Genomic DNA, 14,508 nt, shown 5'->3' with positions numbered 1-14,508 from the left:
CTTCTTCACTCCGCTCCGACCTGGAACTCCTCAAGTCCACAGAACCAGATGATAAAATATGATATGGCATTTGTAATGCGCCTATACACAAGTGTTTCAAGGCGCGACGAGGCAAGGAAGGGGGAACAGAGGGAGGACAGAGACAACGACCTTACTAGGCCAATTGAGATCACGCAAGTGCAGGGAAGGGGGAGGGAAAAAGTGCCAGGGGAAAGGGGAGGGAGCAGTGCTGTACATGGGGTCAAAACAGTAACAAGAAGTGCGGCCAGCAGGTGGCAGGTGCAAGGGGATGTGCAGGCTAAAGGTGTCCAAAAGTGCAGGTAGGGGGACTCTAGGGTTACAGATACAGACCCAAGTACAAGGGTTGCCGGGAGGCAGTGCGGATGTGCAACTGGGCGGGTAGGGACCTGGGCCCGAAATCAGAGGGTAGCCAGGCGCCCAGTGCATTATCAGACAGGAAAACAGCAGCGGAGAGGAAGAGAGAAACCAGAAGCTAAGAGGAAGGTCCTGAGGTGTTTCCCTGAACCAGAGATGGTTCTCCTCGAGTTTCAGAGAGGCAGGGAGGCTGTTCCAGAGGGAGGCCCTAGCCAAAGAAAGAGATCTACCACCAACTCGTTGCTTGGAGAAGCGTCTGACCCTGATGGAGTTGGAGGTGGAGGAGCAAAGAGCTCGAGTAGGAAGGTATTTACGAAGAGAGAGTTGGAGGTATTGTGGGCCCAGGCCCCAGAAGGCCTTGTGGACAATGCAGAGGGTCTTGAACTTAATCCTTGGAGCCAATGCAGAGATTTCAGTGCTGGAGAGATACAATCCCTGGGCTTGAGGCCAAGGACAAGTCTTGCAGTCCTGGATAAATTGCAGAGGGCAGAGAGTAGAAGCAGGCAGATTTAGATAGAGGCTGTTGCAGTAGTTCAGCCTAGAGAGAACCAGAGCTCTAGAGACAGTGAGCTTCTGGGGGAAGGAGAGGAAAGGAAGAATACCTCTGAGGAGGTGCAGTTAGTAGTTTGACTTCTTAGAGACGTCAGAGATGTGAGGAGAAAGGGAGAGTGTGGAGTCGAAGATGACCAAGAGGTTCCTAGCCTTACAGGTCAGGCCAGAGAGTTACAGGAAAGGAGGTTGCAGGAGTGCCGATGAGGAGAATCTCCATCCTACTGGCATTAAGGCAGAGATCGTTGGTGGCACACCACTCCTGGATAGGAGACAGACAGTCAGAGATGAGAGAAGGAGAAGAGGTGGCAGAGGGGAGCCTGAAAATGAGCTGAGTGTCATCCGTATAGCATTGAAAGTTGGAGCAGAGAGCGACAATGCGGTGGGCGAGAGGTGCCAGGTATTGGTTCAACAGCCTGGGAGGGTCGATCAGAGAGGAACGAGGTCAGCCATGCCAGGGCCTGATCGGTGATACCCAGCTCATCACAGAGACAATTGAGCAGGATGGCATGGTTGACCGTTTCAAAGGCGGAAGAGAGATCGAGTAAGATGAGGACAGAGGGGAAATTAGAATCGAGGTTAGAGAGCAGGTCTTGACGGATGTTCAGGAGAGCAGTTTCCATGCTCTTGGATGGTCTGAAGCCAGACTGATGGTCATGAATACAACCAACAGATTCAGTGTGAAGATTAAGCTGGGAGATGGCCAGCTTCTCCAGCAGTTTGACCAGGAAAGGAGTGATGGAGATTGGGCGATAGTTAGCCAGACAGGAGTGGTCAGCTGAGGGTTTCTTGAGAAGAAGGTGCACAAGAGATTGCTTTAGGTGGAAAGGGAAGGCTCCAGTGGCGAAGGAGTGGTTGCAGAAGTCACTCAGGGCAGTAGCAAGGGTGTCAATGTGGTCCTTAATGGTTTTGGAAGAACAGGGAAGAACCTGTTTTGATGAGACTTTCATTGATCAGACTTGTCTAGAAATCTTGTCAGGGGAGAACAGAGGAAAGGAAGAAGGTAGAGGGAGTAGGATGAGAGGACGAGAGGGTGGACAGGATGTCCTGGGTTTTAGACATGAAATAAGAAGCCAGGGCCGTGCAGAGGGCCTGGGAGGGGACAGGAGAGGTAGAGACTGCAGCAGGATTGGCCAGCTCCTTGCAGATTTTAAAGAGTTCGGCCGAGTTGTTAGATGCCGCAGAGATGCGGGCTTGGATGTGGGCTCTCTTCTTAGTGCGGACAGAGAGCCGCTATTGCCTTTGGAGCAGACGGCAGGCCAGTTTGTCAAAGGATGCGCAAGAAGCTAGCCATTTCCACTCAGTCACCCTGCACTTTCATTTAAGGGTGAAGGGGTTCAGAGTCATACTAGGAGTGGCACTTGCCTGTGGGCTTCAAGCAAATCCACATGACAAGGGCAAGAACATCAAGAATATAAGGGATAGAAGAGTGGAGCATGGAAAGGGCCGTGTCAGGATGTGAGTAAGCCAGAGGAGGAGGAGGGGGAGAGAAATTGGCAGTGAAAGCCTCAACTGACACACGCTTCATGGGACGGATGACCGAGAAGGTAGGTCGCAGTGCTGGAGTTGGCTTGGCCTCAGGGGTAGAGAGGGAGAGATGGGAGAAAAGGAGAAAGTGGTCATTCCAGGAGAGAGGATTGGCGAGGGGGATAGATAGGGGGAGGTCTGAGGAGATCAGAACATCCAGAGTGTTCCTTGCAGAGTGAGTCAGGACAGAGGGGAAAATAGAAAGAGAGAGAGTCGCATAGGTTGCGAAAGAGACCAGAGGAGGGATAGGAAGCATCCAGGTGGATGTTAAAGTCTCCAAGAAGGAGGAGTTGAGTAGTCGAGGCCAGGAGGTAGTAGGAGAGTTCCGCCCACTCAGATAGGAAGGAGGGGATCTGACCAGGTGGCCGATAGATAGTAGCCTGTCAGGCTGAGTCTTGACCGAAGATCTGCAGAGGCTGCTGAACCCCCCACAGGCCCTCAAAGGCGTGGCGCACTCAGCCACCTTAATTATAGCTGACCACACAACACCCCCGGGGGAAATGGGAAGTGGATAAAATAATAAAGTAACAGATTCCTTCAGAAACCTCAGGAAAATCTGCAGCAGAGAAAGGAAAAAAGGATTACAACAGTTAACCACATTTCCTGAATTGCCTGTCTATCACTCATACTTAAAGTCTTAATGAATGTGTACCTGTTGTTCCTCTGCAGATTGCCCAGAGGAAGATAATGCCTTCTTTGCACTCTGGATCAAGAAAATACCTCTAATATTAGTGTGTTTCTTGTGCCTTAAGAAGTCCTACTTTGCAAACAGAATTTTAATTGCTGCGTCAACCGCAACCAAAGGATTAGACTGTTAAACAAGATTGCTTCAGTCGTTGAAGCCACGCTCGCGAATCATACATCTGTTGCCAGCGTCAGAGGAAACTGACAAGCCTTTCTTTCCAAGTCCGCCAGAGGGAAAGAAGGGAACCTCTTGCTCAGCTGGCAAACATAGCGAACATTCAAGAAATAGACACACGTCATGCATGGTATCCAAAAGCTTCTGCAAATATTAAAGTACGGCTCGCAGCTCACTACTACATGTCACCTGGAGAGGAAAAATGACGTCCGCCGTGTCCGAAAAAACAAACAGGTCACTTTAGATTGTTTAGACCTCCTCACACTATGCAACACGCACTGTATTATAATTATGTACACAGTTCAATATTAAAGAAGATTTACAGTTCTGAATATCTTGTTAGAAGTACTTGACAAATTTGTTTATCTCAAGAAAGATGATTGTTTCACTCAGCCAGCCTTGTCCACTAGCTTCTCAACAACTGTTTCTTCCTGCCAGCTTGAATTCTTGATTAGGCCTCAGGACCTTGGCCTAAAAACTGGAACCTCCTAAAACCTGACCTACTCATCTGAAGATAGCCAATGAAGTCACTGATTAGTTCCTCCATCTTAGTTTGGGCTGCTGATAACACTGTAAACAAGCAAGTTAAGGCCCAACCTGTAATACATCACAATTATCCACAAAATCCCATTATTATAATTTTCTTCCAACCAAACACACTTCCCAATGAATAACCAACATAACCTAAATAAGTAACCCTGCAGTCACAGTACGAGAGTGGCCAGGAGAGAGAGAGAGCCTGCAGACAAGGCATTCGAAAGAGGAGTAGGCCTGCATAGGAATGACAGAGGCAGGAATCCACTCCAGGAAGATCAAGGCTACACCCACTCTGGAACGGTTGGATCTGGGCACCGAGAGGATCTTGTAGCCATCAGGGAGGAGAGTGTCAACGCTCGTGACAGAGCTGGCTGTGAACCATGTCTCGGTGAGACCGAGGAAATCGAGATCAAGTTCTTCCAGAAGGTGACAGATGTCAGAGGAGTGTTTGACAGCTGAGCAAGAGTTGAAAGTGGCAATATGGAGAAGGTTGCCAACCTTGAAAGACTTCCGGGGGGGGGGTTACAAATCAGAGGTACGCCCTGCAGAGGTGTAGAAGGAGCCTGAGGGGTGGGGGGCAGAAGAGTAAGGAGGAAAGGGCAATGTAGCCAAGGAGGAGGTTATAGGGGGAAGGCAAGGAAGCCGAAGAAGGGAGAGAAGGGACAGCAGGAGTAGAAAGTAAATTGATGTGGCATGGGGAGCGTCTATCAAAGAGGAGAAGGTTGGCCTGAGGGCATTGGACCAAGACGGTGCCATTCAGGTAAACATTAATGATGACCTTAGAGGAGTGGAAGGGGACAGGAGGGCCTCCCACCGGGTGCCACCAATAATGGGAGAAGAAGAGAAAGGAGAGAGCACAGAGACCATATGAAGAGTCCATAGGTCTGGCGAGGGAACGGCAAAGAGGATGTCGGTGAGGGTCTGTCTGGAGGAAGCAGTGGTATAGGTGTTAGCGATCGGGAGGCCTGGGTTGGAGACCAGGATATCCTTGTTGAACCTCTTCCTACCAGACTTAGGAGGCGAGCAGGATAGTCGCTAGAGAAGCAGTTTGAAAAGATATAAGAAACAGAGAGCACCATTAAGTAGGTGAGGGAAGAGGAGAGAGGAAGAGGGGTGGAGTGGATAGGTGGGGGGAGACACTAGGGGAGGACCCAAAGAGGGGTGCAAGCAGATGAGACAGAAAGAGACAAGACAATAGTGGACGATTGACTAAGAATACAAGAAATCAGAAAGAAGAGCAGGCAGAAAACAAGGCAGTCCGGTAAGCAAATCAGCTTACCAGGGCCTCAGGAACAGAGCAGTCATTAAAAAGAGAACCTAGAGGAGGGTAGAGCACAGCAGACCACAGAACAATATACAAAAGAACAAAGCAGTCGACAAATGTAAAGAAGAAGAAAGAATATAGCAGAACACAAAGCAATACAATGCAAAACAGGGCAGTCAATGAGGAAGAGCAAAGGGGGCGCGTGGGCGCCACGCAGGAGGCTGGAGAAGGGGGGACGTGAGGCACAATTGAAAGGGAGTTGCGAGGGACCACACTGTCAGGGAGGTGCTGCTGCGGGTAAACCGCACACACACGCTGCAGCGCAAGAATATAAATTTTACAAATGCACAACTTACTGTGCCACGGAGCACATGTCCTTACCCCAGCACCAGAGAAGTTGATGTTGGTATTGCCTGATGATGGTGGGGATGGCCTGTGGGGACAGAGGGAGTAAACATATGTTGGTGCATGCTTACTTGCTGTCTGGGCAGGGGTTTGGGTCCTGGGTCCTCCTGGTCCGAACAGTATTAGTTGATGCCTACAGCAGCACTCTAACCAATGTGGTAAACTTTGTAGCTTCTCTACTTCTGAGGAAAGTGTAACCAGCTAGCCAAGTCAAATCCTGGTTCAACGAAGACCTCCAGATCTTGCGCAATAGAAAAAGACAAGTGGAAGCCATATGGAAAAAATAGCACCCTCAGCCACCTCCAAATATGCATTCAACAGGATATCTATAGAATACAAGCAGGCTATTCTTACTACAAAATCAGACTCCTACAACAAAAGAATAGCTAATGCCAACTCTAACTCCCAGGAAATATTTAAAATCCTTAGGGAATTAGAATCACCTTCAAATCCCTCTTGCCCCCAGCCCCCGACTCCAGACCTGGTGCTGTAAGATCGCCATGCAGTTGAAAATCAGTACTCTCCAGCAGAAAACCAAGAAGAAACAAGCTCAATTCCGCTTTAGAGATATCTGGGAACTAGAAACGGCCGACATCCTCAAAAACTTAAAACCTTCCAGGTGCAAAGGGGACATCACATTATGAAAGATTGCGCAGAATCCCGAATATCATTCATTACCAAATTCATCAACGCTTCTTTCACAAGTAGCTAAGTCCCCACTAGCCTCAAAGAATCCTGGGTCCTCCCACTGCTAACAAAAGCAACACTCAACCCGTCTATCCCAAACAACTACCGCCTCATTACCATGGTACCATTCCTACTAAAAATCAGTGACAGGGTAGCATACACTCAAATGCAATCCTACCCAGAAGACAACCACATCCTAGGGATGCACCAATCGGGTTTCAGAATGGGACATAGCTCAGAATCAGTACTCCTTGATTTAAAAAATCAGCTAGACGTGTTCAAAGATGAGGGGAAAGCCACGCTCCTCCTACTAGACCTCTCAGCCGCCTTCGACCTGGTAAACCACAACACCTTATGCCACCACCTCACAGATGTGGCCAACTTCTCACCCGAAACTACATCATGGGTAGCATCTTTCCGGGAGGGAAGATCCACCAGAGTGTTCTCCGATCTGGCTATTGCACTACCCATACCTACCCCCTGCGGCGTCTACAACATTTTCAGTAAGCCCCTTTTCCATCTCTGGGTGACATCGGCATATCCTACACAAACTATGCTGATGACACCCAAATCCACCTCCCCCTGTGAGGCAACTACAAGGGAGACTCCTTCACCATTAACAGCGTATACTCAACGATTGAAGCCTGCATGAGAGAAAACTCCCTGTGCCTAAATGACGAGAAGATGGAGATCCTAAAAGTGGGGTCTCCAGCCCTGCTCAAAATTCTGGACCCCCAATTCTCCACCTTCAGCATTGATGGGATACAGATCCCCATATCTGCATCAGTAAAAACGATGGGTGTCCACATAGATGCCTCTCTTTCCCTCACCAAACAAGTCAACGCAGTCACCTTGTCAGCAGCATGCATAGCCAAACTTATCAACGCTGCCAGACACTTCCTGACACCGTCCAGTTGCCTCACAATTGCCAGAGCCTTCACTGGGGCCAGATTAAACTATTGTAATGCATTATTTGCAGGAACTTCCAAAGAGAACTTAAACAAACTACAGACTATCCAGAAAAATGCCCTACGAGCCGCGCTCAACATTCCGAGAAGAGACCACATCTCGGCCATGAGGAAAAAAGTGCACTGGCTCCCAATTCGAGAAAGGATAATCTTTCAAATCCTTTCAATCACACACAAATACATTTTGAAGACAGCACCCCATTACTTATCACAGAAAATCGTAAGATCCATAACCAACAGACCAGTCAAAGCCATTCACGCCCACCGTCTGTCCCTACCAGGAGTAAAAAGAGCCAGTGGAGGAAGCTCCAGCTTCCCGACTTGGCAACGATCAATTGGAACACCCTCCCACTAAGAGTAGAAACCTCCTACTGGGCGTTCCACAAAGCCCTAAAAACCTGGCTATTCGCCTAAGTCGCTACCTGTCGAGCAGTACCGGGACAAGACTGTTCCTTAAGCCTGCTAACTAGATCCACTAGAATTGAGTCCGGCGTCCCTGGTCTCTGTATCTCTCTAACCTAAGATGTGTTTGCTCTGATGCTTGTATGTAACGGGTTCTGCAACAGCACCCTGATGCCTGTGGGCTATAACGCTTTACAAAGGAATAAATAAATAAATAAATAAATAGTTTGTCGGACATTATATTCATTACAATGGACATCATTACAAGTTCGGCTGTACATGAAAGTACTGGCATTTTTACCATACGGCAGAACCACAAGTTTGACCTTCAAGTAGAGGTCCTCTAGCATGAAGCTGGGGGTAAATCCATCACTTTAAGAACAAATATCAGCAGAATTACCACGTCAGAATTTCTGCTTGCAGTAATTCCACTGAACTCCACATTGAGGTCTATGCACTTCAAAAATGGAGTTTGACCCTGCCCTTCCACCACTTGTAATCCCGTGGTAAACCTGTGGGACCCAGTGACGGAAACAGTAAATGAGTTTGGCGGTAATTGAAACGATTTGCCTATGAATCCTAATGTGTTAACTGTCCCCACAGGGGTGTCCAGGAGTCAGGAGTGAACAGCCTCACCATCAACAGCTCATTATACTAAAATAAAACCTCTGCACGTGGCCACACATTGTATACAGCGTACATCAGGGTAGCCGTCCAATGAATAAAGCAGTCCTGCTGCCTCATGTTGTTATGGCATATCGCCTCATGCCCTATTTTCAAGAACATTACAGAAAAGTATTTTCTTTTGAACAGATCTGAATTTACGGATGCAGAGGAAAGCATTCTCGGTGTGCCAATGCCCATTAGCTTGAAAGGTCTTTCTAATTCAATGCCTCTCTAGAAGTCGTTACACTGCAATTTGCCCCACCACTCATGGACTTACTGAAATAGATACTAAGTTTGACAATATGGCTTTATGAAGTTGACCAATTTCTGCAGCTTGATGGCTTGACACCTTAAAGAATGCAAGCCCCAGCTGCATACTTGTAAATGGCCCGGAAATAAACGCAATTTGTTTCATGTAAAAATGGGACCGGCAGTGTGCCCAGCTCAATAGCCTCTCAGAGGGAATGTAACAGGAAAAACAGCTTGCTTCACCTCAGACAGGTTTTTAGTCCTCCCTGGCCTCTTCAGCTTGAGAGTGAGCAGGGTTTACAATGATTTCCTTTGCAATACAGAGGGAACATACATGGCAGAGGCATTGCAAAGTGTCCTAACGACAAAGACAGGGAGAGAAAATTAGAGAGAGGGAGAAGGGGGTGAGGGAGAGAAGGCAGAAAGAAATCAATAGCTGGAGTAAAGAGATATTAAGAGTGCACCTTAGAAACGGTAGACTATTGTGCAGTGTGGCATCATGCTCCCTCCAAAAACAGGCAACTAGCCTATAATGGGGGAATTCAAGTCATCCTATCCTCCCCCAGGAGGAGAAGATCTGGAGAGCCCACTCACATCAATAAGCCTTGCAGACTTTTGACTCTGTGCTGTAAGATCACTTTAGTTCATAGATGGTTCAGAAAACCCTTGTGATTCCTCCAAACCAACCCATCAAAACTTTGAATAAGATATTTATGCAGTTAACGGGGTATAGACAAAGGTACCCTTTAGAAATGTTAAAGAGTGTATTTTAGGGTCGCGAGATGTGATGTGAAAACTAGAGCAGAGGTCCCAGCTCTATTTTCAACAGGGAGTGGAGCAAAGAGTGAGGCAGGGAGTCAAGTAGGACGCAGGTAAGGGAACAGAAAAATAGGAGAATGACTGGTTGGGGGAAAAAAAAACATCTCCAGATGCTGAAACAGGTAAGGAAATTGCCAGGCAAGATGGACCTTGTGATCTTTTCTTCAGTCAACTATTATGAAGCTGTGTGTACATCGCGAGTACATTTAAATGAGTGACAGTATTTCTGATGGGAATACTGAATAGAAGGAATTCAAACTGTATCTTTCTCTCTCTGCGGATTTCCAATTCCGGTTACACGGCCCATGTCAAGTCTAACATTTTGGTAACTGCCACTTCGCACATTGTTTCCTCACAATTTCACTGTCTCCTCCCTAGGTGTCCTCTTCAGTGTGGAGACCACTGCCACGCACTTTGCTGTCCGCAATTACTGGAGGGGATTCTTTGCAGCAACCTGTGCCGCTATGATGTTCCGTCTGCTAGCCGTGGTGAACAACGAAAGAGGTTAGTGGCATTTCTTAGTCACAACTATTGTCATATCCCTCTAAGTGGGAAGATGATGCTGTCATAGGAAATGCGCAAATTGTAAGGACACATTTTTGTTTCTTCTGCACATTTCAATAAGACCATCTTCTAAATATTGCAATTCAACACATAAAAAGTGTTTCATGATGTAACATTGAAAACAATATAAAATAACATGAATTTATTTTTGAGTTAGGGGTGCTAAAGACATGTTAAAATCATATGATAAAAATCCCAACATACAGAAAATGAAAAAGCCACTGTCAGCTTCTTTGCTCTATAAACTACTTACTCCATGCCATATATAACTTGCCGTCTTCATGTGGCAGACACCGCTGGGACCTAGACCTAGGTTGCAAACTCTGATATTGAATGGTCTTGGATATGTGCTGGTGCATGCAGATTCAAGATCGACTTAGATTTGGGCTTCACGCATCAAAGGATCAATCATTGCATCTATTGGTCCCCCGAAATTAGGTGTCCTGCAGGTTGAGTCTTGATGAGTTATGTTACAATTGTAAAAGCGTTGCAGCTACCAACTTGCATATGTTCTGGTATTGTCAGAAGATCCATTTGGACTGGGGGGAAGTTCTCCAGTGTATGGACCTTGTGCTGGGACTTTTTTCTTCCTCGCACGCCTATGTTATGTATTTTGGGCCTATTTCCAGCTGATATTGGCTGGTCTGTTGGTGAGCTCTTTTGAGTTTATAGAACTCTTGTGGTGGCTAAGAAGCATATGTTGTGCATTGGAAGAGTGATGCCAGGCCTACATTTGATGACTGGCTTCACAGCTTATCTATCCTTACTGGCATAGAGAAGGTGTCCTTCAAGTATAAACAGTGACATGGTAAATATGCAGCCATTTTGGATGATTTTAATGACTTGTATGTTTAGCCCCCCCCCATATTTATTTATTTTCTTTTATTTGTTTTCTTCTTGCAATGTAGGTTTTTTGTTTTGTCTTCTTCCTTAAGGATTTTTCCTTTTTTGCATTTGATCATTTAATGGGCCTGTTGCTGTTATAACCTGGATGTGTTTTGAATTAATTGCCTGTTATGTATACATTGTGTTGATGTTCTTCTTTCTGAAAATTCAATAAACAATAAAAAAAAGAAAAAGGAAAACAGTAAAAACATTCTATTAGACTCCCTTACATTCTCTGAAGACATCATGTATTGATTTATGTATTTAAACATTTATAAAACACCTTGTGCCCATAGGTAAATGGGGGACTGTGACAAACAACATAAAATCACATAAGAGAACCAAGCACATGATAAAATCCCAGGATAAAGAGACTAAAACGCAGATAAAATACTGATAGAAAGATACCAAAGCAGCGATCCAACCAATAAAATCACAACTAACAAGGCGGAGGGAAAGATAGCATAAAATCTGATACAGCTAAAACAATTGGCAGTATAAAAACACAATTTTCGGTAAAATAGAATGTTTTTAGCAATTTCCTGAAGAGGTCCAACAAGGTTTCTGGTCATAGCTGTGCTTGCAGCTTATGCCAGAGATCAGGAGCAAGGAAATTGAAGGCCATTTGCCAGCTGTTTCGAGTTTGACTCTTGGCACAGATAGTAATTTACTGTCAATGGATCTGAGCACCAGTCCATTTTGCTTGAACGATAGTCTCTGTTTTGAGAAAAGCTGGACTATGGCCAAAAAGACATTTGTGCGCAATGGTGAGTAATGTGAACTTATCCGCTCCCTCACCGGGAGCCAATGCAATGATCTCCTTGCTTCCATGATGTGTTCCCTACGCTTTAGGCATACACGTAAAATCATTGCCTTCAGGAAGGGTTTCAAATAAAGAGGGAACTCATCCACTCACGGAAGAACAGTTATATATTTGGTTAAGATATCCCCATTCCCTCTCGTATTCCCCAAGGCTGCCAGACCCAAATGTCATAATGACCCCTTAAATGATCTAATACATTCAAGTCTTTTTTGAGATAATGTTCTGTATATGTAGTAGCACTTGGATGAGAATTGACATTACCATGCTTATATGCTCCAGATTCAAGAAATGGTGCATTATGAAGTGAATGTATTTTGATGAATTAAAACTAACATGACTGTGCATGTAAGTTAGATGTTTAGTATCTTTGCTTGTTGTGCCCTTGCAAAAAAAATGGATATGCTAAAGGCTGTGTTTTAGAAGGTAAATGCCCAAAGACGATGGGCAGTGGGGGCGCCAAGTCTCTTGTATCATCTTCAAATCCTGTTTCATCATCTACAAGGCTTTCATCCTGAGATGTCCAAGCTACCTCATTGGTAAACTCAGCATTCTGAAGACCTGCAATCCACCAGAAGTAAGGAAATGTGCAGTCTTGAATTATGGCGGTGCAGGAAGGAAAGAACAAGATGACAGGCCTTCTCTTTCTATGCTCCAAGACTCTGGAACCTCCTCCCCGTCAACATCAGACTTGCCCCATCCCTTCTACGGTTCAGGAAAGAGCTCAATACCTTCCTCTTCAAGGGATGGCTCCGCCGTAACACCTAGGTCCACACACACAGCACTCCCCACCTTCCCTGAGATTCAGTGATGTGCTCACCACTGCCTCCACCCCTGGTTGCTTGTAGATCCCTTGCTCCAAATTGCCCATTCTCCCTTGTTAGCTCCCTGCTCCTTTTGTATCTGCTCCCCTCCCTGTGTTCATCCCCCTGTGATTGTAAGGTGTACCGTTGCTTCCGAAGCTAGGGCCGCACTCAATAAATACCCTAATGATGATAATAATAATAATAATAATGAAAGTATCCGAGATACCATTACAAAATGACAGCGTATGAAGATTTGGGTCACTTCCTACTAATTTGTAAAAGATATATTGATTTAAGAAGGGAGCGGTTAAAGTCATATTTTATTAAATGTAATTGTTGTGAAGTCATCAAAGGGCACTGGTAAGTCTTCATACATACGTTTATTTAGGATAATAAGGGAAAAGACCCCCAACAACAACAAGGGCTACCTACAGTGACACAGACAAGATTAACTGACACATTTAGAACACTGAGAGTAGTGCTGTACATTGCAACCTCTATGACCTCATCGGAACCAGAGGTACACAGCATTCCATGCCATCCAGGTTCACTGTGCTAGGTGGCTCAGGCTGCTATGTGAGCAGCAACATCATAACACATCTCCCTTTCTTTTTAATAAACTCCTTCACAATAAGATGTTTCACACGTTACCTCTTTTCACTGTGGCAACTCTATTCATATTCCAAACCTGGCCACCGGCCACACGCACTGCACCCTTCAACACAGCTACAACTCTAACTGGGTCGGAATACAACAGATCACCCTTCTTTCTCACAACTCCTTTCTTTATCCTTACCAAGTCACCACACTCCACACGCAATTCCTTCCTTCCTCTCCTCTTGTTTTCCCGCATGACCCACTCACTCTTCTTCTTTTTGAGAGTTCTTCTCACCTCGTTGACAACCACATCAGATTCCCTGCTTCTGCCTAACCAAGGCGGGCACGCCATGGAATAAGGTTTTCGACCTCTCATGAGCTCGAATGGACATAGTCCGGTGGTGGCATGGGGGGCCATACGTAACGCCCACATCCTATTCTGAATAGTTGCCAACTTGTCAAATCCACACTCTTCCCCCATGCAAATGCTCTCCATCACACATCTGTTGAGCCTCTCAACAACTCCATTTGTTTCTGGATGGTACAAAGCTGCCCTCTTATGACTCACACCACATTTTTCTAAATACTTGGGAAATCATCCACCAGTAAATTGCGTACCATTGTCTGTAAGAACACTTCCTGGGAGACCCTCACTTGCAAAAATCTCCTGCAATACTTTAACCATACTTTCTCCCGTTATCTCTCTCACAACTCTAAATCCGCCCACCTAGAAAATAGATCAGCCACCACAACAACAAATCTTCCCCGACCATATCCCAAATCGACAGGTCCTAGTATGTCCATGGCTATATCATTCCAAACCGTTGAAGGAACTCCAACATCCACTAGGGGTTGCTTCTTATCTTCTACCCCCTTACCACTTCTGAGGCAAAATTGGCACTCGCCCAACCGAACTTCAACTTCCTTGTCAAAACCAGGCCACCAGTAATCCGTTCTCAATACTCCCTTGGTCTTTGCAATACCAATATGACCACTGTGCGCCAGATCAATAATCCTTCCCCGAATCCCCTTGGGAGCCACTGCCCTTTCCCATCTAAACAATATCTCATCGGCAACCGACAATTCATCTTTTACCTCCCAAAAGGGTTTTTCTTCCTCTAATAATGCTGCTTTGCTTGGCCAAACTGCGGACTCAACATACGATATCACCTTTCTCAATATCACATCCTTCCTTATCTCCTCCAACCACTCTTCCTTGGATACAATACCCTCTGTACTCACAAACACCATCTCCATGTCATCATCCTCTATCCTGTCCCGGGAATGAACCTTTACTCTCGACAAACTGTCCACTAATGTGTTTTCTTTCCCAGGAATTACTTCCATAACGAACCTGTGGGCCTGCAACCTGGTAACCCATCCAGCCACCCTGTGTGATATTTTGTCCAGACCTTTCGTCTCAAAAATAACTTTCAACGGTTTCTGATCCGTGCGGATCACAAATTCCACACCCCAGACAAAATTTTTAAACTTCTCCACCGCCCAGTAACATGCAAGGGCTTCCTTTT

General features: G+C 45.9%; 1 protein-coding gene across 2 annotated transcripts in view; it reads left to right on the top strand.

Moving 5' to 3' along the window:
• The window catches only part of LOC138567616 (chloride channel protein ClC-Kb-like), a 422,777-nt gene that overhangs the window by 194,612 nt on the left and 213,657 nt on the right, over positions 1-14,508 (top strand). For both annotated transcript variants that reach the window (XM_069646042.1, XM_069646032.1), the window contains exon 7: positions 9,686-9,811. In XM_069646042.1, the coding sequence (XP_069502143.1) occupies positions 9,686-9,811 (126 nt within the window). The remainder of the gene's footprint in view (positions 1-9,685; positions 9,812-14,508) is intronic.

Source organism: Ambystoma mexicanum, chromosome 1p, assembly GCF_040938575.1.
Source record: "Ambystoma mexicanum isolate Mex_15411 chromosome 1p, UKY_AmexF1_1, whole genome shotgun sequence".
NCBI classification, from domain to species: domain Eukaryota; kingdom Metazoa; phylum Chordata; class Amphibia; order Caudata; family Ambystomatidae; genus Ambystoma; species Ambystoma mexicanum.
The sequence above is the reverse complement of the archived record's forward strand: the minus strand, read 5'-3'. Positions and strand labels throughout refer to the sequence as shown.